This window comes from Neophocaena asiaeorientalis, unplaced genomic scaffold (assembly GCF_003031525.2).
Source record: "Neophocaena asiaeorientalis asiaeorientalis breed wild unplaced genomic scaffold, Neophocaena_asiaeorientalis_V1.1 scaffold119, whole genome shotgun sequence".
Classification (NCBI taxonomy): Eukaryota; Metazoa; Chordata; class Mammalia; order Artiodactyla; family Phocoenidae; genus Neophocaena; species Neophocaena asiaeorientalis.
This window is the reverse complement of record NW_020175821.1, coordinates 3,777,007-3,800,911: the sequence shown is the minus strand read 5'-3', so window position 1 is coordinate 3,800,911 and position 23,905 is coordinate 3,777,007. Positions and strand designations below refer to the sequence as shown.

Genomic DNA, 23,905 nt, shown 5'->3' with positions numbered 1-23,905 from the left:
TTCCTCCATCTTGAAGCTCCTCCCTCACTTTGTTATAAAGCAGAAACTAACACACCATTGTAAAGCAATTATACTCCAATAAAGATGTGAAAATAAATAAATAAATAAAAATTAATTTTAAATTTAGGGGAAAATACAGTATCTCATACAAATGCTTTTATTGCAGTCTTGTGCTCTCAAAGTATGAAATTAGGAGTGCTTTACTTTTTAGCGTTGTGACATGAAAACATTAAATGTTACCCTTTATGATACTTGCTGTCACCAATGTATAGGTGTAGATTTAAGTCCATAATTCACAGTGATGGTTGATTGTTTTAAATACCTTTTTATAATTACGGTCAGGTGCTACTTGGGTCATTGTTATGAAAGCCAACTAGCTTATTAGATTAGTTAGAACAGTGATTCTCAGACTTTCCTGTGTATTGAAACCACCTGGAGAGCTTGTTAAAGCACAGATTACTGCAAAAACCCCCAGAGTTGCTGATTTACTAGGACTGGGGTGGAGAATTTGTATTTCTAACAAATTCCCAGGTGATACTGATGCTGCTGGTCGGGGGAGCCCACTTTGAAAAACACTGGGTTAAAGGTATGGCTTGTTTTCATTCATTAAACAAATTGTTAGAACATTAAACAGAAAGTTAGTAGGCTCAAGGAATGATAATTAAAAGAAACTAGGTGATAAAATGTGGGGCTTGTAAAAGGTTGTTCTTAATTGTTCCCAACATACTTCAAACTGTGATGAGCAGGCTTCACCTAAAGTTTATCATAATGGGCCCCAGCCCTGCATCAGCTATCTGATTTGCTTTTCCTTTGGGAACTTTTATTTATGACTGTTCCCCAGAAACGCTTAGCTTAGCATGGCAATTCATTAAGCTGTTAGTGGGAGTGAAAATTCATGACCTACTTGTGCTGTCTTATCCTAGACTTTTAAAAATATTGTTCTGTGAGCATCAGTCTTCTTGCCTCTAGAGACTGTACTTTTTTTATTAATTCCCCCACTTATATGCAGCCTGGTGCTCAGCATGTAAATCCTGCAAGAAAGTTTATTAAATTCACTTATGAGCACATTTTGGCCCATAGTAACATGAATTCTCTAATGTGTATCTTTTAAAAATAAACCCATAGTTAAAAGCCTTGGATTAATTAGTTTAGCATTTATTTTGTGCATCACTGAGATTCTTTTTTCCTCTCACTGAGGTGTGTCTGCTTAGATGACAAGGAAAGATGGAGTCCTCAGCAGTTGTTAAAACACAGCTTTATAAATCCTCAGCCAAAAATACCTTTACTGGAACAAAGTCCCGAAGGTGAGTCTGTTACCGTTCTTTTCTGATAGCCTATTTAACATAAATTATTTTGAAGGTCCACGTAAACTTAAGACGGGAAAGGACTGCATGGATCATTTATTTTATCTGTTTTATGCTGAGCTATACATAAATCCATTCATTCAGTGTGTCCTGTATACGTGGAAGTGTTTTGCCATCCTGGTTTTTCCCGCCTCTTCTGATGGAGTGTCTGGTGGTGGAGCCTCTTAGTGTGGGGTAACCCTTCTCATCATGTCACCCTTATTACTGCCTTGGAACTAGATTTCCCTGATGTTACTCAAGTAGCAGATGCAGGAGCCTCAACAGAGACTGGGATGATCAAGAGACCTGGGTTTGGCTTCTGGCTCTGTCCTTCAGTCATTTCTTTACTCTCAGTTACCCCTACCTGTAAACTTGGGCTAACTGTATATTTCTACCTACTTTAAGGAGGACAGGGTGAGGAAAGTATTAAAGAGTCTGCCAGGTAAGACGTACTTTTTAAAACTCCTTGGTTGGGGCCCTTTCCTCCCGTGCTTGCATTGTCGTTGGATGTTGCAGCTCTTCCTCTATTTTTAAAGCCTCAGTTGCCTCTTACCTTTTGTTTTATCTCAGATTCTGGAGGACAAGATTATGTGGAGACTGTTATTCCCAGCAACCAGCTACCCAGTGCTGCGTTCTTCAGTGAGACACAGAGACAATTTTCCCGCTACTTCATTGAGTTTGAAGAATTACAGCTTCTTGGCAAAGGAGCTTTTGGAGCTGTCATCAAGGTACGATACATAGTTGTCGCCAGTCCCTTGTAAAGCTCTTTCCCTGTTCCATTTCTGCATACTTAAGGACTTCTGTTTTGAGAGTAGGGAGGGAAGTGCATATGACCATTTGAAACAATAATCATCTTCCCCTTCGTGGAGTTAAAGGCTTTATTTAAAGTTACACTAGACACATGAAGAACACATCATTCCTCTTCCCTTGCTTGATGTAGTGCGTTAACGTGAAAACCACATGATTATAACTGCACTTCAGGTTGAATTAAGACCTCTGCATGAAGAACCTTTTTGTGTGCTTTGGTTCAGAAAGAAAATTGGTCTCTTTTTCTCCCATTTGCTTTTACAATTGCTGTAGCTAAGAGGGTTACAGGGTTAGAAAAGAGATGGAATTCAAACTGAGAAATGGCCCCAGATGGTCTTGATGGCTTTTATTATTGAGCTGTTACTGAGCTGGAAAACTAGTGATGTGTTATTTTTTTCTTGTTGTTTGTTTCTTTGTAAGGATTTAAAATAAAATTTTTTTAACATCTTTATTGGAGTATAACTGCTTTACAATGGTGTGTTAGTTTCTGCTTTATAAGAGTGAATCAGTTATACATATACATATATCCCCATATCTCTTCCCTCTTGCATCTCCCTCCCTCCCACCCTCTCTATCCCACCCCTCTAGGTGGTCACAAAGCACTGAGCTGATCTCCCTGTGCTATGCAGCTGCTTCCCACTAGCTATCTATTTTACATTTGGTAGTGTATATATGTCCATGCCACTCTCTCACTTTGTCCCATCTTACCCTTCCCTGTCCGCATATCCTCAAGTCCATTCTCTAGTAGGTCTGCGTCTTTATTCCCGTCTTGCCCCTAGGTTCTTCATGACCATTTTTTTTTGTTTTTTAGATTCCATATATATGTGTTAGCATACAGTATTTGTTTTTCTCTTTCTGACTTACTTCACTCTGTATGACAGACTATAGGTCCATCCACCTCACTACAAATAACTCAGTTTCGTTTCTTTTTATGGCTGAGTAATATTCCATTGTATAAATGTGCCTTTAATCCTTTGTCAGTTGCTTCATTTAAAAATATTTTCTCCCATTCTGAGGGTTGTCTTTTTGTCTTGTTTATGGTTTCCTTTGTTGTGCAAAAGCTATTAAGTTTCATGAGGTCACATTTGTCAATTTTTGTTTTTATTTCCCTTTATCTAGGAGATGGGTCAAAAAGGGTCTTGCTGTGATTTATGTCATAGAGTGTTCTGCCTATGTTTTCCTTTCTTTTCATTCTTTTTTCTTTATTCTGCTCTGCAGTAGTTATTTCCACTGTTTTATCTTCCATGTCACTTATCTGTTCTTCTGCCTCAGTTATTCTGCTATTGATCACTTCTAGAGAATATTTGATTTCATTTACTGTGTTATTCATCACTGTTTGTTTGCTCTTTAGTTCTTCTAGGTCCTTGTTAAACGTTTCTTGTATTTTCTCCATTCTATTTCCAAGATTTTGGAAGATCTTTACTATCATTATTCTGAATTCTTTTTCAGGTAGACTGCCTATTTCCTCTTCATTTGTTAGGTCTCGTGGGTTTTTACCTTCCTCTTTCATCTGCTGTGTGTTTCGCTGTCTTCTCATTTTGCTTAACTTACTGTGTTTGGGGTCTCCTTTTCGCAGGCTGCAGGTTTGTAGTTCCTGTTGTTTTTGGTGTCTGCCCCCAGTGGCTAAGGTTGGTTAAGTGGGTTGTGGAGGCATCCTGGTGGAGGGGACTAGTGCCTGTGTTCTGGTGGATGAGGCTGGATCTTGTCTTTCTGGTGGGCAGGTCCACGTCTGTTGGTGTGTTTTGGGGTGTCTGTGGCCTTACTATGATTTTAGGCAGCCCCTCTGCTAATGGGTGGGGTTGTGTTCCTGTCTTGCTAGTTGTTTGGCATAGGGTGTCCATCACTGTAGCTTGCTGATCGTTGAGTGAAGGTGGGTCTTGGCGTTGAGATGGAGATCTCTGGGAGACTTTCACTGTTTGGAGCTCGGTGGTCTCTTGTGGACCAATGTCTTGAAGTTGGCTCTCCCACCTCAGAGGCACAGCCCCGACGCCTGGCTGGAGCACCAAGAGCCTGTCATCCACACGGCTCAGAATAAAAGGAAGAAAAAAAAGAAAGAAAGAAGATAAAATAAAATATAAAAGTTATTAAAATAAAAATTATTTTTTAAAATGTTTTTTAAGTAATAAAAGAAAAAAAAGAGGAAAGAAGAGAGCAACCAAAGCACAAAGCAAATCCACCAATGATAACAAGCACTAAAAGGTATACTAAAAAAAAAAAATACAAAAAATAGACAGCCCGAACCCTAGGACAAATGGTAAAAGCAAAGCTATACAGACAAAATCACACAGAGAAGCATACACATACACACTCACAAAAAGAGAAAAAGGGAAAAAATATATATTTATATCGTTGCTCCCAAAATCCACCTCCTCAATTTGGAATGATTCATTGTCTATTCAGGTATTCCAGAGATGCAGGGTAAATCAGTTTGATGGTGGAGATTTAATCCGCTGCTCCCGAGGCTGCTGGGAGAGATTTTCCTTTCTCTTCTTTGTTCACACATCTCCTCGGGTTCAGCTTTGGATTTGGACCCGCCTCTGGTGTAGGTTGCCTAAGGGCGTCTGTTCTTCGCTCAGACAGGACAGGGTTAAAGAAGCAGCTGACTGGGGGCTCTGGCTCACTCAGGCCGGAGGGGAGGGAGGGTTACGGAGTGCGGGGCAAGAGGCCAGTATGACATTGCAGCAGCCTGAGGTGTGCCGTGTGTTCTCCTGGGGAAGTTGTCCCTGGATCATGGGACCCTGGCCATGCCGGGCTGCACAGGCTCCCGGGAGAGGAGGTGTGGATAGTGACCGGTGCTCGCACGCAGAGTTCTTCGTGGCTGCAGCAGCAGCCTTAGCGTCTCTTTCCCGTCTCTGGGGTCCGCGCTGTTAGCCGTGGCTCATGCCCGTCTCTGGAGCTCCTTTAAGCAGCACTCTTAATCCCCTCTCCTCGCGCACCAGGAAACATAGAGGCAAGAAAAAGTCTCTTGCCTCTTCGACAGCTCCAGACTTTTCCCTGGACTCCCTCCTGCCTAGCCGTGGTGCACTAACCCCCTGCAGGTAGGGAGGGTTACGGAGTGCGGGGCAAGAGGCCAGTATGACATTGCAGCAGCCTGAGGTGTGCCGTGTGTTCTCCTGGGGAAGTTGTCCCTGGATCATGGGACCCTGGCCATGCCGGGCTGCACAGGCTCCCGGGAGAGGAGGTGTGGATAGTGACCGGTGCTCGCACGCAGAGTTCTTCGTGGCTGCAGCAGCAGCCTTAGCGTCTCTTTCCCGTCTCTGGGGTCCGCGCTGTTAGCCGTGGCTCATGCCCGTCTCTGGAGCTCCTTTAAGCAGCACTCTTAATCCCCTCTCCTCGCGCACCAGGAAACATAGAGGCAAGAAAAAGTCTCTTGCCTCTTCGACAGCTCCAGACTTTTCCCTGGACTCCCTCCTGCCTAGCCGTGGTGCACTAACCCCCTGCAGGCTGTGTTCACGCAGCCAACCCCAGTCCTCTCCCGGGGATCCCACCGAAACCCAAGCCTCAGCTGCCAGCCCCCACCCGTCCCAGCCGGTGAGCAGACAAGCCTCTCTCACTGGTAAGTGCTGGTCGGCTCCCATCCTCTGTGCGGCAATCTTTCCGCTTTGCCCTCCGCAGCACTGTTGCTGCGCTCTTCTCCGTGGCACCGAAGCTCCCCCTCCGCCACCCGCAGTCTCTGCCCGCAAAGGGACTTCCCAGTGTGTGGAAACCTTTCCTCCTTCACAGCTCCCTCCCATTGGTGCAGGTCCCGTCTCTATTCTTTTGTCTCTGTTTTTTCTTTTTTCTTTTGTCCTGCCCAGGTACGTGGAGAGTTTCTTGCCTTTTGGGAGGTCTGAGTTCTTCTGCCAGCGTTTAGTAGGTGTTCTGTAGGAGTTGTTCCACGTGTAGATGTATTTCTGATGTATTTGTGTGGAGGAAGGTGATTCCACGCCATCTTGAAGCTGCTCCGTGATGCATTATTAAGGTGTGCTGCTGTTAGGGCTTCCCTTACTTATTCCAGGCTATTTGGGCAACTTTTATTATCGTCTGCCCCTTAAGAGAGAGTTTTCAACTCTTTTTGTGTAATTTAAGTATTATGTTTGAATTTAAGAGTCCTAGATTACTGTTATCAAATCCATATGAGATATGTCATCTTATCCATAAGAAAGTAGCGCACGGGCTTCCCTGGTGGTGCAGTGGTTGAGAGTCCGCCTGCCAATGCAGGGGACACGGGTTCGTGCTCTGGTCCGGGAGGATCCCACATGCCATGGAGTGGCTGGGCCCGTGAGCCATGGCCGCTGAGCCTGTGCGTCCGGAGCCTGTGCTCCGCAACGGGAGAGGCCACAACAGTGAGAGGCCCACATACCGCAAAAACAAAACAAAACAAAACAAAAACAAAAAAGGAAAGTAGCGCACCATCAATAGGGCATGAGTCTGTTTCGGATTCTGAGAGTATTATTAGGAAGCATTACCTGTATCACTGTGGAAGGCCTTTTACATTGAAAAAAGAATTACATTAGTTTTTCTACAGAAAGACAAACTTAAGCAGGTTTTCCAAAAGAAAGTCATAATATCATGGGAAATTTTCAACTTTCTTCTTGAAAGTATAGCTATTACGTTTAGGTGATTAAATAGGTCTACTTTGGGCAGACAGATATCCTGATCAGGTAATCATAGTTATCTTTAAGAGGAGTGGATGATTGAAGTTTATATTATCCCTTTATAATTTTGATCAACTCCTTTAACTTTAATTTTAGATTCTTGAATTCCAAACATGATCAAACTTCATTTCCTTTCAAGTACTTAAAACTGATTAGTAAGCTCATATAACAAAAACATCTTAGTAACTTAATCCCCCATGTTTTTCCTGTGGTTTCTCCCTGTGAGAACCCAACAGTCCTCACACCCCATCTCTATTTTCAGGTTAAGGTAGGGCCATCTCCTCAGAGATCTGGAATTTCACTAGCAATTGGACCCATTACTGTTAATGCACCTTTGCATTTTAATAAATGAATTCCTAGGAGTTCTAGTGTAGCAAGCCCCACACCCCAGTCAGTGACACATAGTGTTACCAAACCAAAATTGGGTCAGCTCACCCACTCACAGTAAAGCCAACTTACTGACACTAGGATTTGATAGAGGATTTTGCAGCATTTATTGCAGGCACCAAGCAAGGAGTACGGGCAGCTAATAACCAAGAGACCCAAACTCCCCAGTGGATTCCAGGGAAGCATTTTTAAAGGCAAGGTGAGGGAGAGAGTTGCAGGGTGCATGGTCAGCTCGTGTACCATTCTTTGATTGGGTGACGGTGAGGTAAGAGGGTGGTGTCACGGGGCTTAACATCATCAGTTAAGATGTTAACTGGAACCAGACCGGTTCCAGCCGGTCTGGGGGCTACATGCTCATGCTCATCGTGCAGTTAGATTCTTCTATCTGGTGGAGGTTTTAGTTTTAGTATCTGTAAAACAACTCAGGGATGTGCATCACACATGTTATCTATGTCCTTCAGGAAAGAACTTAAAGATTCTGTGACTGTTATATGGCTGATTCACTTTTTAAATTGTTACCAATTCTCCTGGCCCAACTGCTATTTTTTTTGTCACTACATGTTCACATTCTTTCAGTCATTATTGAGCAGCCTTTTGTGACTCGGGAGGCCTGGGAGAATAAAGCTTTTCTACAAACAAGACACAGGCAGAGGACATGGTGGGCGATTTGTCCTGGGAAGGCCCCACAGGGTCCTGCTTGGTTACAATAGCATATGTGATATGTACTGAGATATGAGGTTGAAAGACAGTGCCAAAACTTCCCCACAGTCCTCCACTCTATTAACGTGGCAGTAAAAGAACACACGGCTGTCATTTTTTGGGAGCACATTTCCTATTTGCGGCTGTGTGCCAGGTGGCTCGTGAACCTTGTCTTTTAATCTCATGACATTCTTATGAAATAGGTATTATCCCATTTTGCAGATGAGGGAACCGATGCTGAGAGAAGTTATGTCATTTGCCTGAGGTCACATACATCACTAAGACATTTCAGCCAGCATTCAGACTGACACCTGTTTTACTCAAAAATGTACTTTGTACCACTATTTCTGTACCCCCAAAAAGATAATCTGAAGCTCACTTTTATAGTATTCCTTTCTCATTCCTAAAAGTAGTTTTTGGCATAGAAGCCTATGAGCCAAATAAGAGAATGATGCTCTCTTTTGTAACCAACTAGTTTCTCCCTCTGCGATGGGCAAGTTGTTAGTTTCCATCACTTCAGTTGCCCTGCATGGTTGGAACTGGAAGGTTCAGAAAACAAAATTTTATAAAAAATACTTCAGTCGACCCAATTGCATAGCAAAACTGCCCGGGATAAGGATGCCTGTATGTAAAATACGGAGATTTGACCTTTGAAACAGTTTCTTGTATTTTTCTTGTGTTTTTCTTTTATTCTTAATTGTATTGTTCTAGTTTCCTTACATAACATCAGTTGTAAATCTTCAACCTTAGTAATAAAATCGATGGGCAGTAATTGTGTTAATGCCAATTACTTTATTTACTGAACACCTTTCTCTGTGACACCTTGATACAGGTGCTTTACTCACATCATTTCATTTAATCCTCACAGTCGCCTTTGAGGTAAGGGAAGTGGCATAAATGCCATTTTACAGATTAAAAAATCGAGTTTCAAGGAAATTAAGTCATTTGCCCAAGTTCTTTATAAGTTGAGAATTAGAATTTGCATGCAGGTCTGTTAAAACTGTTGCTTAGTTTGTGTTTGGTGGCTTTAAGTTTAAAAAAACAAGTGGAGAGAAGCTAAAATCACCTTCTAAAAATTTACACTGAGTTTGGAAGATAATTTTTTAAAAACAAGGTTAAAAAAGCAACAAGGTTTACTTGGAAATTTAGATAGCAGATGTGCTATTGGGAAAGCAGGGATATAATTGTCAATAAAATGAATGATTAAAATGGAGATTATGTTTTCCCCAGAGTCTCTTAGCAGGCTCTATACATTTAGCTTGGGGTGATATGTTTTCTGTTTTTGGCAGTCACGACTTTCTTCAGCTTAAGAACTTCAGACACGTGGTCCTCGACTGTAGCTGTGGGTTCTGACTCAGAACTCGGGGTTCTCCTTGGGAGGGGATGGGCTGACACGGTAGGGATGCCAGTCGGTACAGGGTTTGGAGTGGCTGACCTGCCGGACCCCTCTCCTTTCTCCTTCGTGCGGCAGGTGCAGAACAAGCTGGACGGCTGCTGCTACGCGGTGAAGCGCATCCCCATCAACCCGGCCAGCAGGCACTTCCGCAGGATCAAGGGCGAGGTGACGCTGCTGTCGCGCCTGCACCACGAGAACATCGTGCGCTACTACAACGCCTGGATCGAGAGGCACGAGCGGCCGGCGGGCCCCGCGACGCCGCCCCCAGAGGCGGGACCCCAGGCCCTGGATGGGCGAGCCTTGCCCCGACTGCCCATCGGTGACAGCGACACGGACGGCCCGGGCAGCGTGGAGGCGGCCGCGCCGCCGCCCATCCTCAGCAGCTCGGTGGAGTGGAGCACATCGGCTGAGCGCTCGGGCAGCGCCCGCTTCCCCGCCGCCGGCCCGGACTCCAGCAGCGACGAGGATGACGACGAGGAGCACGACGGCGTCTTCTCACAGTCCTTCCTGTAAGAGTTCCCGGGCGCTGCTGGCTCATCCCCGCCAAGCCCAGGCCGGGGAAGGGGAGGGACTTGGTTAGAAATCCAGTCCTGTGGACCATGATGAAATACATGTATATAAAACTCAGTTTTAGAGAGTAACCAAATTCAGTCCAAGGGTTTTTCCCCTCTAATACCTTCAAGAGATCTCCAAAATCCAAGCCCTGGAGGAAGGAAAAATAGAAACTTCTTCCAGTCCCTCCTCTTAATACATTTAATAGGATTTTTAAAAGAGCATTCTTTTTAGGTAAGGGCTTCCGACTCTGTGGAGCATAAAGGAACTAATTTGGAGTCTTGACATAGGACCTACTGCAGTTCTAAAAAGGGTTACCAAACCAGTAATTATGATCCTAAAATAAAGTTTAAAGTTTAACACATCTCAGGGCTTCCCTGGTGGCGCAGTGGTTGAGAATCTGCCTGCGAAGGCAGGGGACACGGGTTCGAGCCCTGGTCCAGGAAGATCCCACATGCCACGGAGCGGCTGGGCCCGTGAGCCACAATTACTGAGCCTGCGCGTCTGGAGCCTGTGCTCCGCAACAAGAGAGGCCACAATAGTGAGAGGCCCGCGCACCGCGATGCAGAGTGGCCCCGGCTTGCCACAACTAGAGAAAGCCCTGGCACAGAAACGAAGACCCAACACAGCTTTAAATTAATTAATTAATTAAAAAGATGTTAATAAAGTTTAACGCATCTCAAAATCCACCCTGGTCATTTACATTCATGTTTTATTTCATTGTATCCATTTGGATACAATTTATCATAACTCTGAGCTATTGAATTGTAACAGGGAATTTGGTTTCTTTAGTCTTTCTCTATTTCTCTTTTTAAGACCTGCTTCAGATTCTGACAGTGATATCATCTTTGACAATGAAGATGAGAACAGTAAAAGTCAGAATCAGGTAAATATATAAATAGAAGTTACACCATTTTATTCTTCATGGGATGGGTACATAAGCAAATGTTTGATGTTATAAACCTCAGGTAAAATATTAAAGCCTTAATCTGATATGCAGATATAGAAACTGTCGATTTTAAAACATGATTTTTTAAAATAAGCTACTCATAGGGTTACTTATAGGTCTTAATTTATCCACATAATAAAAAGAGAAGAATAAATTGACATACTGGGGTTTTTTTGTTTTATTTTGCTTTTAGTGAAAACCACTTCCTAGAGGATTTTAGGAAACATTATGTGGTTGGGGATGAGGGTTGAATGCAAATTAATTGAGTAACTAAACAGCCTAATTGTGGAGTTATGTAGGTCTCTCACATCAATTAATCTTGATGACTTACTCTCATAAACCACCCTCTGGAACAGTGTTTTAACACTGTGGGTTATGATCCTGTAATGGGTTATGAAATCAGTTTCAAGGGTTACAACCAGCTTCATTTTATTTTATTTTTATTTTTTTAATTTTATTTTTAATGCTGTAGAGAAGAGTAAAGAATACCAAAATGTGTCACACTAGTAAAGGTAAACTCTGTTTGTAGAACTTGTCTCTTATGAGTATATGTATTAGGTGTAATATAAAATACAACATGGTCTGAAAGATTTGAGAAACGCTGCTCTAAGCCTTGGACCCCACTCAATTCTGTATATTCCTGCATCCAGGCCAGCAGAGCCCCTCAGTGGTGATGGCTTGGAGTTGGTGTGAAGCTTTGTAATTTCCAGGGCTGTCAGTTATTGCTAGAGAAACCTTCTGCAGCTGGGGATTGGATGCAGTGACTTTACTACCAGGCATAAAAATATAATTACAAGCAGGGTGCACTCATAGCAGATAAAAAGAAGTCTAGGGCTTCCCTGGTGGCGCAGTGGTTGAGAGTCCGCCTGCAGATTCAGGGGACGCGGGTTCGTGCCCCGGTCCGGGAGGATCCCACGTGCCGCGGAGCGGCTGGGCCCATGAGCCGTGGCCACTGGGCCTGGCGCGTCCGGAGCCTGTGCTCCGCAACGGGAGAGGCCACAACAGTGAGAGGCCCGTGTACCGCAAAAAAAAAAAAAAAAAAAAAAAGTCTACACATAGACTGTCTTAGATAAGCAGTTAAATTGGTTTGAATGAGGTTTGAATGCTTTAGCCAGCACTTTTTTTTTTTGGCTGTGCCGAGCAGTATGCAGGATCTTAGTTCCCCAACCAGGGATCGAATCTGTGCCCCCTGCAGTGGAAACACGGAGTCTTAACCATTGGATTACCAGGGAAGTCCCAGCATTTTTTAAAAGTACTTCCCTTTTCTATTAAAATCCCCTTAACCCCTGAGGAAGTTTAAGGAATAATAGCACAAGTAGTCTAACTGCTTTGGTTTTAGCATTAGTTATGCATACAATCATTATGGGGGCACCAAATTTACAATTCTGGTTTTTCTCAATTAAGGGAGATATCCCATGAGCATTCTAATTAATGGGTAGAAGCCTCTGAGAGATTAACAATCTTGTACAGATAATCCCCAGAATAAATAAATGATTCAAGAGTAGAATTGGAATTCCCTGGCTGTCCAGTGGTTAGGGCTCCGAGGTTTCACTACGGATGGCCTGGGTTCAATCCCTGATCGGGGAACTAAGATCCCACAAGCTACACAGTGTCACCAAAAAAAAAAAAAAAATAGTAGAATTTGATTGTTTCCAGAGCAGTTTTTTTCCTTCAATAAAGATAAAATGTTGAAAAAATGTTTCCACACAAAAAATGCAAATCAGAAACAGTCAAATGCTACCTAATGCTTTCCCATACTTGGGGGTAGGAGGGAGTATTTAAATATGTCTATTAGAAGAAGAAAGAATTTTCTTTTAAGGGACATGAGTTAGAAGAACAGCTGTAGGGGACTGGCAGACTAACCATGTAGAAAAGTAGTGTAGAGGATCGGTCACCCTAAGTGTCAGCTGGGTGGTGGTTCTTCAGTGCTGTAGCCGAGGGCAGTGTGCCGTCTGGTAATGTGATCACATTTAAATTGTTTTAGCTAAAGATGGATTTCTCATCTTCTGTTTCCAAAGTAAGCCTACCATCAAAGGTAGGCATTCCAATAAAACTGAAGTTTTAAAATATTAGCCTGTGTACATTCTACCCTTCTTATCCATAGAAAGATAGCAAGTGGTGAGAAGGAATTGACTTAGAGCCTTTCTGTGGATTACCTTTAATACCCGCCTGTTTCCTGTTGTCCCCATCTTTGTTCTGTACAGTAACAGACCTGTAAACTGTGCATTAGATTCTGGTATTGGCAAAATTGCCTTTTAAATGCTGTAAGCATCTAAAGGACAGTAGTTGTTCTGCTCACTCACCTTCCCTCTAAGGCAGCAGGATAGCTATCTATGTGGTAGGGGCAGGAACAAAAGACTTGGTGGTGGTGATCTTGTTTCATTTCAGCCTCATTTTGAGCTCTCGTGTGTTCCTCTTGGGTTAGGATGAAGATTGCAATGGAAAGAACAGTTGCCATGAAAGTGAGCCACCGGCAACCACTGAGGCTGTGCACTACCTCTACATCCAGGTGAGGCCCTGGCATGCAGCTCAGTGACACGGCAACTCCCAGTACTATGCTGGTGGGTAGGTTTTGGGAGATGAGAGCAAGAGAGCGAGCAAAGAGGGCTCATCGCACTGCCAAAGATTAATTGGCCAGAGAGGATTATAGCATGGAGGCCTTTTCCCCCTGCCTTGAACCCATGCTCTCCTGTACCGTAGCAGGAGATGGCACAGGGCAGTGGTTCCAGCTCTGGACTTAACTTAGGCTGTGTAAGTTTACATCCTGGATCCACCGGTCACAGCTTTGTGAGCTCAGGCACGGTTCTTCAGCATTCTGTGTCCCAGGTTCCCCACCTATAAATTAAACAGTAGCAGTTACCTCAATGGCTTGTGAAGAATACACAAAATAACATGTGTGAAGTAATTAGAACCCACCTGAGTTCCATAAGCGCTAGACTGTGCATGTACAGAAACTCTACTTTGTCTAACAAGTTAAATCTGGACAAGCAAGGTACGAGGCACATACATCCTCGTGTGTACAGAAGAAACACCCACCTGGTTTTAGGAAAGTGGCTTGTCCTGGAACCCCTGAGGGACAGGAGAACCAGTTCTAGTGGGGCATTGCTAAAGGGAAGCTTATAGGCTTTGTCCTGCTCACACTTCCGAGGGGTGCATTCTGGACAGTGGTGAGCTCAGCCAGCAGAGGGACAGCCACAGACCAAAGCGGAAAACTTGCCTCTGGCCCAAGTGAACAGGACCGTGAGTCATTATTACTGTTTTCAGTCACATTTGCAAGGAGGCAGATCTTTAAATGTGAGATACAGTACTATGCCCAAGAAGGAGCCCTCAGACAAGTGTAACGTTTCAAAAGAGTCTAGTTAGGTGGTTGCTTTCCTGGTGTTACAGCGGGTTTTAGGTTTTCCCTAAACATAAACCACTTACACACATGATAAAGCATTCGTCCCCCAAACCGCTAACTGTTGAGTATCTACTACATGCCATTATGCTGTAAACAGTTACAGTGAGACAGAAATACCTAGCAGAGGTACGTGAGGTGTGGTAGGATCTTGGTGTGGGAGGCCTGGAGGATGAGTCAGAGTTTGTAGATGTTATTCTGAGCATGAGAGGATATTCCTCTCATTTAAAATGACATGTTCCTCTCTTTGAAAACAAGAAAGTCCTTCTTCATGAGAAATCTCAACTGTGGCACTGGTTTGAAACATAGGCTAGTTTCATAAATCAAATGCTGCATGTTGCTCTAAGGTTTAAATGATATTGCATTGTTTTCTGATAGATTAATACACTTAAGAAGGATGAGATAGAGCCCTTTCTTAAATGTTTGATAGGGCCTTTTCTTAAATGTTTTGATATTTACAATGTTTTGCTCTAGACTTGAAGGTCATTGTCATTAATTTAACATGCAAATGAGAAAGGCTAATGACATCATTGGATTATTAATTAGCCCTTCTTGGAAATTTGGGTTTGGAAACAATCTTGTAAAACAAAAAATACACTTTTACTTAATTCTAAGTGTTTTCATATTATATGTGACAAGGATTTTAAAGTCTTATTTTTTTAATGAACAATAATATAAAAAATAAAAATGATTTTGTTGGAGTGCTAAGATTATGCATATTTCTTCCCAATTTTTTTTAATACTGTTGGTTTCTTTTTTTAATTAAAAAAATAAGCCTTTTCCATAAGTATTTAAAATCCATGGTACACATTTTAAAATGGGGGATTACATTAATTGCCATTGTCCTCCTTAATTGAAACTCTATATCATCAAATCCTGCCTGGTTTGTTCTTGTCCATAGATGGAGTACTGTGAAAAGAGCACTTTACGTGACACAATTGACCAGGGACTATATCGAGACACCGTCAGGCTCTGGAGGCTTTTCCGAGAGATTCTGGATGGATTGGCTTATATCCATGAAAAAGTAAGCTTTGCAATATTTTATATCTGAAAAACTTACATTTGCATAAAACTTATAACAAAATCAAATATTGTGAGATTTGAGAAAACCTAAAATAGAGGGAAAATTATGGGTATGTTGAAATAATCTATTTTTATAGGAAATAGAACATATCAAAAGACGAGAAAATAGTATAAAGCATCAAAGTTCAAAGAAAGCATTGAAGGATAGAAGAGGGGTCAGCAAACTATACCCCATGGGTCAAATCTAACTCCCTACCTGCTTCTATTCAGCCTGTGAGCTAAGACTGGCCCTTACATTTTTAAATGGTTGTAAAAAATTGAAAGAAGGGTAATATTTCATGATACCTGAAAATTCTATGAAATTCAAATGTGTCCATAAATAACATTGTACTGGAACAGGGCCATACCAGTTTATGTGTTGCCTGTGGCTGTTCTTGTGCTGCACTGTGGAGTTGAGTAGTTGTGGCAGAGACTGTGTGGCCCATAAAGCCTAAAAGATTTACTGTCTGGTCCTTTACAGAAAAAGTTTGCCAGCCTCCGGGTTAGGTGGAAATAAGTGAACATGTATAGAACATGAGGATGATTCCTTGAGTGGTTTAGATAAAGTGAGAGTGTGATTAATACCAGTCAAGATATGTGATTCTGACTCAGTGCTACCTTTCCTAGGAACATGGGAAAATTAGAAAGTCATCTAGCAAGGGTAGAGATGAAACTAACATAGTTTGCCGCATGTATAAAAGTCACTGTAAAGCTAGAAATTGTCATCATGATGTAAATGCTAATGGACCTAGCTTCAAGATGAAACACTGCTTACATTTTAAAAATGGGATTGTCTAATGTGTTAGTGTAAATAGGTTTTTTCCTTTGCCTCAATTTTCTTTAACCTTAAATTATTTATACTGTACCATATTTAGTAAAAAGCCAGGACTATAATTTACAGATGTCTAGTTTATAAATGATTTGGTGGAAGTGGAATTTGCAAGGTTGGACATAAAAATGAGCTCTAATGAAGGTCATTAGAACTCTATTACTGTGCTAGCGTCCCGGGGTCCTAGAACCGTGCTCCGTGCGCTGTCTTCCTTGCCATCTAATCTGCTCAGTACCTGCCAACCATTTGTTGGGTGTCTAACACTGCCAAACCTAGAAATAGAGAAAGGCACAAGTGTATGACAAACCCCATACTTGAGAGGGACTTCCTGTTTTTTTGAGGGAGCCGAAATTTACCTTCATGTAACAGTAAGAGAGATCACACCATCAAGTGTTTTTATTACATTTATTTCCTGTATTATAGTACTGGAAACAGTAAGCATGATGAGGATGCTATTAGGAAGGGGAGAAAGTAGTGTTCGTGTAAGGAGTAATCATTGAGCACTTACCTGGTATGCTGGGAATGCAAAGTTGAATTATTAGAATTACTGTGGAAGTCTTCATGAATGAGTTGGCACTTGTAAATATTGGTACAATTCCAATGAGTGGAGAAAAGCCTGGGCAGGGCAGGTAGCCTGAAGAAATGAGTAGAAGAGGGAATGAAAATTGTGTGTATCTCCCTGACCAGAGCAAGGGTTTTGTGATGCAGTAGAGAGAAAGATCATTGTGAACCTGATAGACAGGGGTCTTGGATGCCAAAGGGAACCGTTTGGATTGGACCTGATAAGGACCACCAGCAGGTAGATTGGGAGAGGGTGGCAAGGTCATTGGCAGGACGTTTGGGAGACATTGCGGAGGTCAGACAGCCTGGACTAGCATGGTCTGCAGGAGAAGACCTCATCCAATTTTCATCACTAGGTTGGCCTTTCAAATGAGGAAACAGGTATGATATAAGTTATGTTTGGGAAAAAATTGTTGGTTTCTTTGCTCTTTTCCATCAGGGAATGATTCACCGAGATTTGAAGCCTGTCAACATTTTTTTGGATTCTGATGACCATGTAAAAATAGGTGATTTTGGTTTAGCGACAGACCATCTAGCCTTTGCTGTGAGTATTTTTTTGATTCAAGTGTGCCTGAAAATGGACCCATGTGCCTTAATTATCCTGTCTTCTAACATTCTCATGACTATGAGTTCCCTGAACTCTGCTGTGTAATCCCCAGGAAAGTATACAAGTCTGAAGGGGCAGCTGCAAACGATCCTGCAGGCTTTGAAATTGTGAATACGTTTTCGTGAGTGCGTTCCACTTGAGAGACATAAAATTACTAGTTGGTGGGTGATATTTAGGTCAAAGGCATGAAATACTTTATGAAACGTTTTGGTCTACCATGCCAGGCACTGGGCTAGATGCTTTACACCCGATGGGCTTTTAGTTAGCTTAAGGAAATAAGGCTCAAAAACGGTAAAACATCAGAAGAATGAGTTCTAGACAACATAAATCAGAAGGTATTAATGCTCTTCTTCACAACACTGTAGAGTAGTTGTTAAACATACAAAGCTAAAATAATGTGAAGTGAGAGAAATAGTCATATAAGACTTAAAAACAGGAGAAATTTTGCCTATGGTTACGAGGATCAAGGAGGGCTGTATAAAGAAAACAGCATTTCAGATGAGCCTTAAAGGATGGGTGGGAGTCCAGTAGGCTGAGATTGAGGACAGGGCATGGTGACAGCAGGGTAGGGGCTTCCCGAGAGAAAGAACAGCATAAGCAAAGGCCCTGGGGTAAGCAGACATGATTGTTGAAGGCCAGCATGTTGTCTGGTTGGTTGAAACTATGAGGTGTAGGGGAGCAGTGAGAGAAGATGCTTGAAGGTTGGGGATTCTTGGAGGTTTCAGGCCTTGAGTGCTGGGGGAAGAGTTTTACTTAACATCATAAGCCAGAGATTAGGCACCAAAATCTGTGGTAAATGCAGTTAATTATAAGGGTGGTCAAAAAAAGAAACTAGGATTTGGATTAATGGTGAGAAAAACCTCAGGGGTTAAAGTAGAAGGTGAGGTTAGAAGGAGCAGAGAGGGAGGAAATGGAAGGGGGACAGTAAGGACATGGTCCTGACCAGAACACTGGGGAATTTGAAGAGTGCTAAGACCAAGGAAGGGCTCTATGGGGATTTGGTCCCCAAACTAACAAATGTAACTTGATATCTGTAGGCTGTAATAGTAATAGTAGGGAGGTAGATAAGAGCACAGGCTCTGGAGGCCCACTTCCCTGGGCTAGAATCCTTGGGCAAGTTACTTAACCTCTTAGTATTCTTTCCATAAAATGTGCCTAATACAAGTACCAGCTTCAAAGTTGTCACCAGCATAAAATAAGAATATAGGTAAAGCCCTGGAACATTGCCTGGCTCTACGAGTATTAGAGCTCCTGTTATTGATGGCAGTGCTCATGATAGGAATCTGTGGAGAGATGTCAGAAAAATAGTGATTTCGAGGAATGCTGTCACAGATGTAGTGGAAGAAGGGAGGCTACCTAAGAGGTATTAGCAGTGACAGCGGAACAGATTTGGTGACCAGCCTCTAGGAAAGAAGAGTAAAAATTGACCCAGTGGAAAAATTAGAAGAGTTAGAAAGTGAGTTCGTTGTTATTAATATACCTTTACTTTTCCCAGTAAATAGATTCTGTTTTGGCATTTGAAATATGAAAATAAATTAGTTTAGGTAAGTTTTCAGGGGGTTCTGCCACGAAGGAGTTCTACAGTGAATTGCCCTTCTCCTTGATCTCACTGGGTTTTCCAGTGAGACCTGCATTAGTAGGCTAACTAAACTAAAAAAAATTTAAAGCTCAAAAAAGCATTATTATAGTTATTCTGGTTTCCGTGTAATATTTTTCAGTCAGTCTTCATTTAGAAATGATAATCCATTCCTGTGAAATAATATAACATTTTATTTTGTTATTTGGCTTACTTGAATTTTTAGGCTGACGGCAAACAAGATGATACATCAGGAGATCACTTGATTAAATCAGACCCTTCAGGTAAATCCAGAAGACTGTATATTTAATTTGTGTGTTAACAAGCAATCCACAAAATTTCTTTTTTTCTCTTTTATCTTTTTTTAACATACAAAAACTTTACATATGTAATGTATACAACCTGAGGAGTTTAGAGGTACATACACACCTAAGAAAGCATCACCACAATCTATGCCATAAACATATCCGTCACCTCCAAGTTTCTTCCTGCCCTCTTATTTATTATTACTATTATTATTAATTTTGTGATAAGAACACTTAGCATAAGATCTACGCTCTTAGGAAAATTTCATTTTATTATTATTTTTTTGGCGGGGAGCGCACCGTGCAGCATGTGGGGATCTTAGTTCCCCGACCGGGGTTGAAACCCGTGCCCCCTGCAGTGGAAGTGCAGAGTCTTAACCACTGGACCACCAGGGAAGTCCAGGAAAATTTTAAATATGCAGTACAGAATAAAATTTCTCAAAGTGAAACCTTTTTTTCATTTGTAAAGATTTTATTCTAAAGCAAATTATAATTATTCATTATAATTAAATTTATTCATTAAATTAACAAAATTATGAAAATGCTTTAATTTTTTTCCCTTTTCACTATATAGATTGTTCTTCAGAAGTCTAAGAAATTAGACCTTCAATTAGAATAATTTACTCCTCTGGGTAGGCAGTTATACTTTGACCCCAGGTGGTAATAGGAGGTTGCCTCATGACCTGGGCCATCTGGGGTCTTCCTGCCTGGCACTGCCCCTTTACCACAGCAAAGCCATCCTGTGTGGAACAAAGTGTGTGGCCATCCACGATTTAGGGTTAATAGCTTGGTGAAATGCATGCTGCTTCTTCCTGTGAATAGTGTAAACAATTAACAGACCATGTCTCTTAAGAAACTTTTTTTGTTTTGTTTTGTTAAAAATTGGCCTTATCTCTAAGTCCTGTTATTGGAAATCCTTCCCTCTGCCTTCTTCCATGCAGGTCATTTGACTGGGATGGTTGGCACTGCTTTATATGTAAGCCCAGAGGTCCAAGGCAGCACCAAATCTGCATACAACCAGGTAAAGAGGAAGGTTTTTGGGGGAAAGGAAAGATCCCAAGAGAGAGATAAAAGTAAGAATATCAAGATTACAGCATTTGGGGTTTAGTTACCAGCTGAAATAGTCAGGAACATTCATTCACTCAATATATATCCACATGTCTATTGAGCGACTGCTCCAAATAGGACACGTGATGCCCAAGGACAGTGACTGAAGCTGGCACTATTGTTGCCAAGGAGCTTACAGTCCCTCCATCCATCTAAAGAAGATTTGAACTAACTGGTCCTGGGCCAGGCCCCGGGAACACAGGGAACGAGGCAATCAAGTAATAAGACATCTTATTCCAGCCCTCTGGGAACTTGTCCATTGGTGGATGATAGTGGATGAAACAGACAGTAGACAAATAAAAAATTTTTAAATCACAAACTCTGTAAGAACTAAGAAGAAAGGAAATGGAGTCCAGTGACCAGAGAACAGTAAAAGACATCATCTTTAGGTCGACTGACTAGAGAAAGCCTCCCCAAGAGGATGGGTTTCAGGATAGAGGAGGAAAGCGGGGAGAAGCCATGCAAAGTTGGGGGCTGGAGCTTGGCTGGGAGAGAAGAGGGGTAAGCAGAGGAAATAGCATGCAGAGAGAAGACTGTGGGTGAGAGCTAGCGTGGCTCACTTAGGACAGTCACAGAGAAGGTCAGTGTGGCTGCAGCGTGGTGAGAGCTATGAGGGCGAGAGGCATGAAGCAAAGCTGAAGGAAAGGCCAGGGTCGGATGATGCAGGGCCAGCTTAGCCATGATAAGGGATGTGCACAGCCAGCGCCTGAAGGATCTTGAGCGAGAGAGTTCACTCTAGCTGCTGCCGGAGGCTTGGCAGGAGTCCAGGTGGGACGGCTGAGCTGGGACCAGAGTGGTGGCAGTAGAGACGGGGAGAAACGTGCAGATATGAAATACATGTTGGAGGGGAATAGACAGGTTTTCCTAATGGAGTGGGTGTTGGGTGAGGAAAAGAAAGGAAAACAGGACAGTGCTCAGGTTTCTGCCTCGAGTGGCTGGGGGAAGGGTAGTTGACTGAGCTGAGGAACCATGAGGAAAGACCTGGGAGATGGAGGAGAAGATGGCAGGAATACTCCGTCTAGGGCATGTTTAATTTGAAATGCCTGATGAGAAATCCAATTAGAGAGCTCCAGTCGACTCAAGACTTGAGTTCAGAAGAAAGATCAGAGTCAGAGGTATAAACTTGAGAGCCACTAGCACACAGATGGGATTTAAAGCCATGAGACTGGATGAGATCACTTCGGGCAAGACCATAGAGCTAAATTTTTAAAATACATGAGGCACGCAATTCACATTAAAGCATATTTTCAAGCTAGCAGTGGCAACTGAAGCCTGGGTTTTGGTTCAGACAGAGCACTGGGTAGTGACAGAGTTGAAGCAGACCTCCAAATACTCGGTGAGGGTGTGTGTGGAGATGGACACACCCACCCTGAGGGAGGGTGAGGCACCTTTAGTGTCATCTTTCTGCATTTGGTTTGTAAGAGTATAATGAAATCCTTAAAAGGACCTTACCCTTTGGCCCAGCACATCCACCTTTTGAAATGTATCCTAAGGAAACAACCAGGGACATTCAAAAAGATCGGTGTAAAAGGGGTTTGTCACGGTGTTGTTTATAACAATGAAAAATAACAAGCATTTAAAAAATAGGGAACTGGGCTTCCCTGGTGGTGCAGTGGTTGAGAGTCCGCCTGCTGATGCAGGGGACACGGGTTCGCTCCCCGGTCCAGGAAGATCCAACATGCCGCGGAGTGGCTGGGCCTGTGAGCCATGGCTGCTGAGCCTGCGCGTCCAGAGCCTGCGCTCTGCAATGGGAGAGGCCACAACAGTGAGAGGCCCGCGTACTGCAAAAAAATAAAATAAAAAAATTTTAAAAAATAGGAAACTGGTTAAATAAATTATGGGACATCCATGTAATTGAATATGTCATTAAAATATTAGAGGCCGGTTTTAGAAAAATGACATTATAGTATAAAAATATTCTTGCTAAAGTAAGGGAATAAAAGTTACAAACGACAGTGTGGTTCTAGTTTTATAGTGTGTGTGTGTGTGTGTGTGTAGACATTTAAGAAAAACCACCAAAAGGGCGTATCTTAGCCATCAATTGTAAATATCCTTAAGCAGTGGGATTATGGGTGATTGCTATTGTATTCTTGGTGCTTTTCGGTATGTTCCGTTCAGTATGTACATTTTTCTACAGCTAACATGTGTAGGAAATGACATAATGAATGTTTGTTTTTAAGACTTTGGAGGTCACTGGTTGTTTTTAAGACTTTGGAGGTCACTGGTTGCAGAGGCTCTCCTACTAATCCTTGAGTCCAAATTCATTGACGTTTTCCTTGAAAGTGGCTCCTGTGCCTGTGTGCAGTTCACCAGGAGCAGTCTCCTGCTGAGCCGGGTTGTGCTCAGCTGCCGCAGGCACAGGGCCTTCTGACCTCCTTCTTCCCCTCAACAGCTCCCTGCCTGAGACTCTGCACTGACTTGCCCTTTCACCTTCTTTACTGGCACTTCCATATTTTGTTAGGAGTCATCACGATATTTCTGTTGTGCTGTGCTTCTGACCTCGTTGATATGGCTTTGCAATCAGTAGCTGACCTTTGCTATCAGCTGCAGAGTGCAGTCTGTGTTTCCCTTTTGCAATGATTAGAAAGATGCAAAGCAAATTCTTTCAACAGATCTCGGTTGTCCTTGCTCTGTAGTGATTATCCTCAGTGTGTGGCCAGTGGTTATCTATGTCTATGTGTATAGCTAAACCAGTTACAATTAATTGTTAAGAAAAACATTGAAGTCATGCCAAATATTTTATCATCTAAATATAAATATGTCTCTCCTCTGTATTTTACACCTATAATTTTTTTTAGAACAAAGCGAATTTTTTCTACTGTGGCCTATTTTCACTTATACAAAATCCCAATTAAGTGTTCATCCTATAATTCCCTAGTGGATTATGCTTTCATATCTAGGCTCTAAATAAAATTCTTTTTCCTCCTCAGAAAGTGGATCTCTTCAGCCTGGGAATTATCTTCTTTGAGATGTGCTATCATCCCATGGTCACAGCCTCAGAAAGGATCTTTGTTCTCAACCAACTCAGAGATGTATGTATCAGATGTTTTAATGCCTCAGTTTCCAGTAACCTGAATCGTAGCATGGACATCAGAATTTGATGCAGGGTATTTTTCTGGTATTTATAATATAGAAAGAAGTGGTCCTACTATAATTTTCTATATTTCTAGTAAATGGAAATCTACCTCTGCTTATGCACTTACATGATAAGAAACTTACCCCAGTTTTATTTATTTTTGTAATCATACTTGAAGATATTGCTAGGTTATCCTTTTGAAAAATATTTTGAGAGTCCTCTTGATTTTTTTTTTAAATTTCATTTTATGTATTTTTTTATACAGCAGGTTCTTATTAGTCATCAATTTTATACACATCAGTGTGTACATGTCAATACCAATCACCCAATTTAGCACACCACCATCCCCATCCCCCCTCTTTCCAAGGTCCTGGATCATCTTCCATATCATTATTCTGAATTCTTTTTCTGGAAGGTTGCCTATCTCCACTTCAGTTAGTTGTTTTTCTGGGGTTTTATCTTGTTCCTTCATCTGGTACATAGCCCTCTGCCTTTTCACCTTGTCTATCTTTCTGTGAATGTGGTTTTTGTTCCACAGGCTGCAGGATTGTAGTTCTTGCTTCTGCTGTCTGCCCTCTGGTGGATGAGGCTATCTCTATCCTTGATTTTAAAGCA

General features: G+C 42.2%; 1 protein-coding gene across 3 annotated transcripts in view; it reads left to right on the top strand.

Annotated features, from left to right (window-relative positions):
- The window catches only part of EIF2AK4 (eukaryotic translation initiation factor 2 alpha kinase 4), a 102,416-nt gene that overhangs the window by 42,732 nt on the left and 35,779 nt on the right, over positions 1-23,905 (top strand). For all 3 annotated transcript variants that reach the window (XM_024732418.1, XM_024732417.1, XM_024732419.1), the window contains 10 exons: positions 1,198-1,304; positions 1,914-2,071; positions 9,345-9,778; positions 10,638-10,707; positions 13,196-13,279; positions 15,069-15,191; positions 17,059-17,163; positions 19,029-19,086; positions 20,049-20,128; positions 23,145-23,246. In XM_024732418.1, coding sequence (XP_024588186.1) covers positions 1,198-1,304; positions 1,914-2,071; positions 9,345-9,778; positions 10,638-10,707; positions 13,196-13,279; positions 15,069-15,191; positions 17,059-17,163; positions 19,029-19,086; positions 20,049-20,128; positions 23,145-23,246 — 1,321 coding nt within the window. The remainder of the gene's footprint in view (positions 1-1,197; positions 1,305-1,913; positions 2,072-9,344; positions 9,779-10,637; positions 10,708-13,195; positions 13,280-15,068; positions 15,192-17,058; positions 17,164-19,028; positions 19,087-20,048; positions 20,129-23,144; positions 23,247-23,905) is intronic.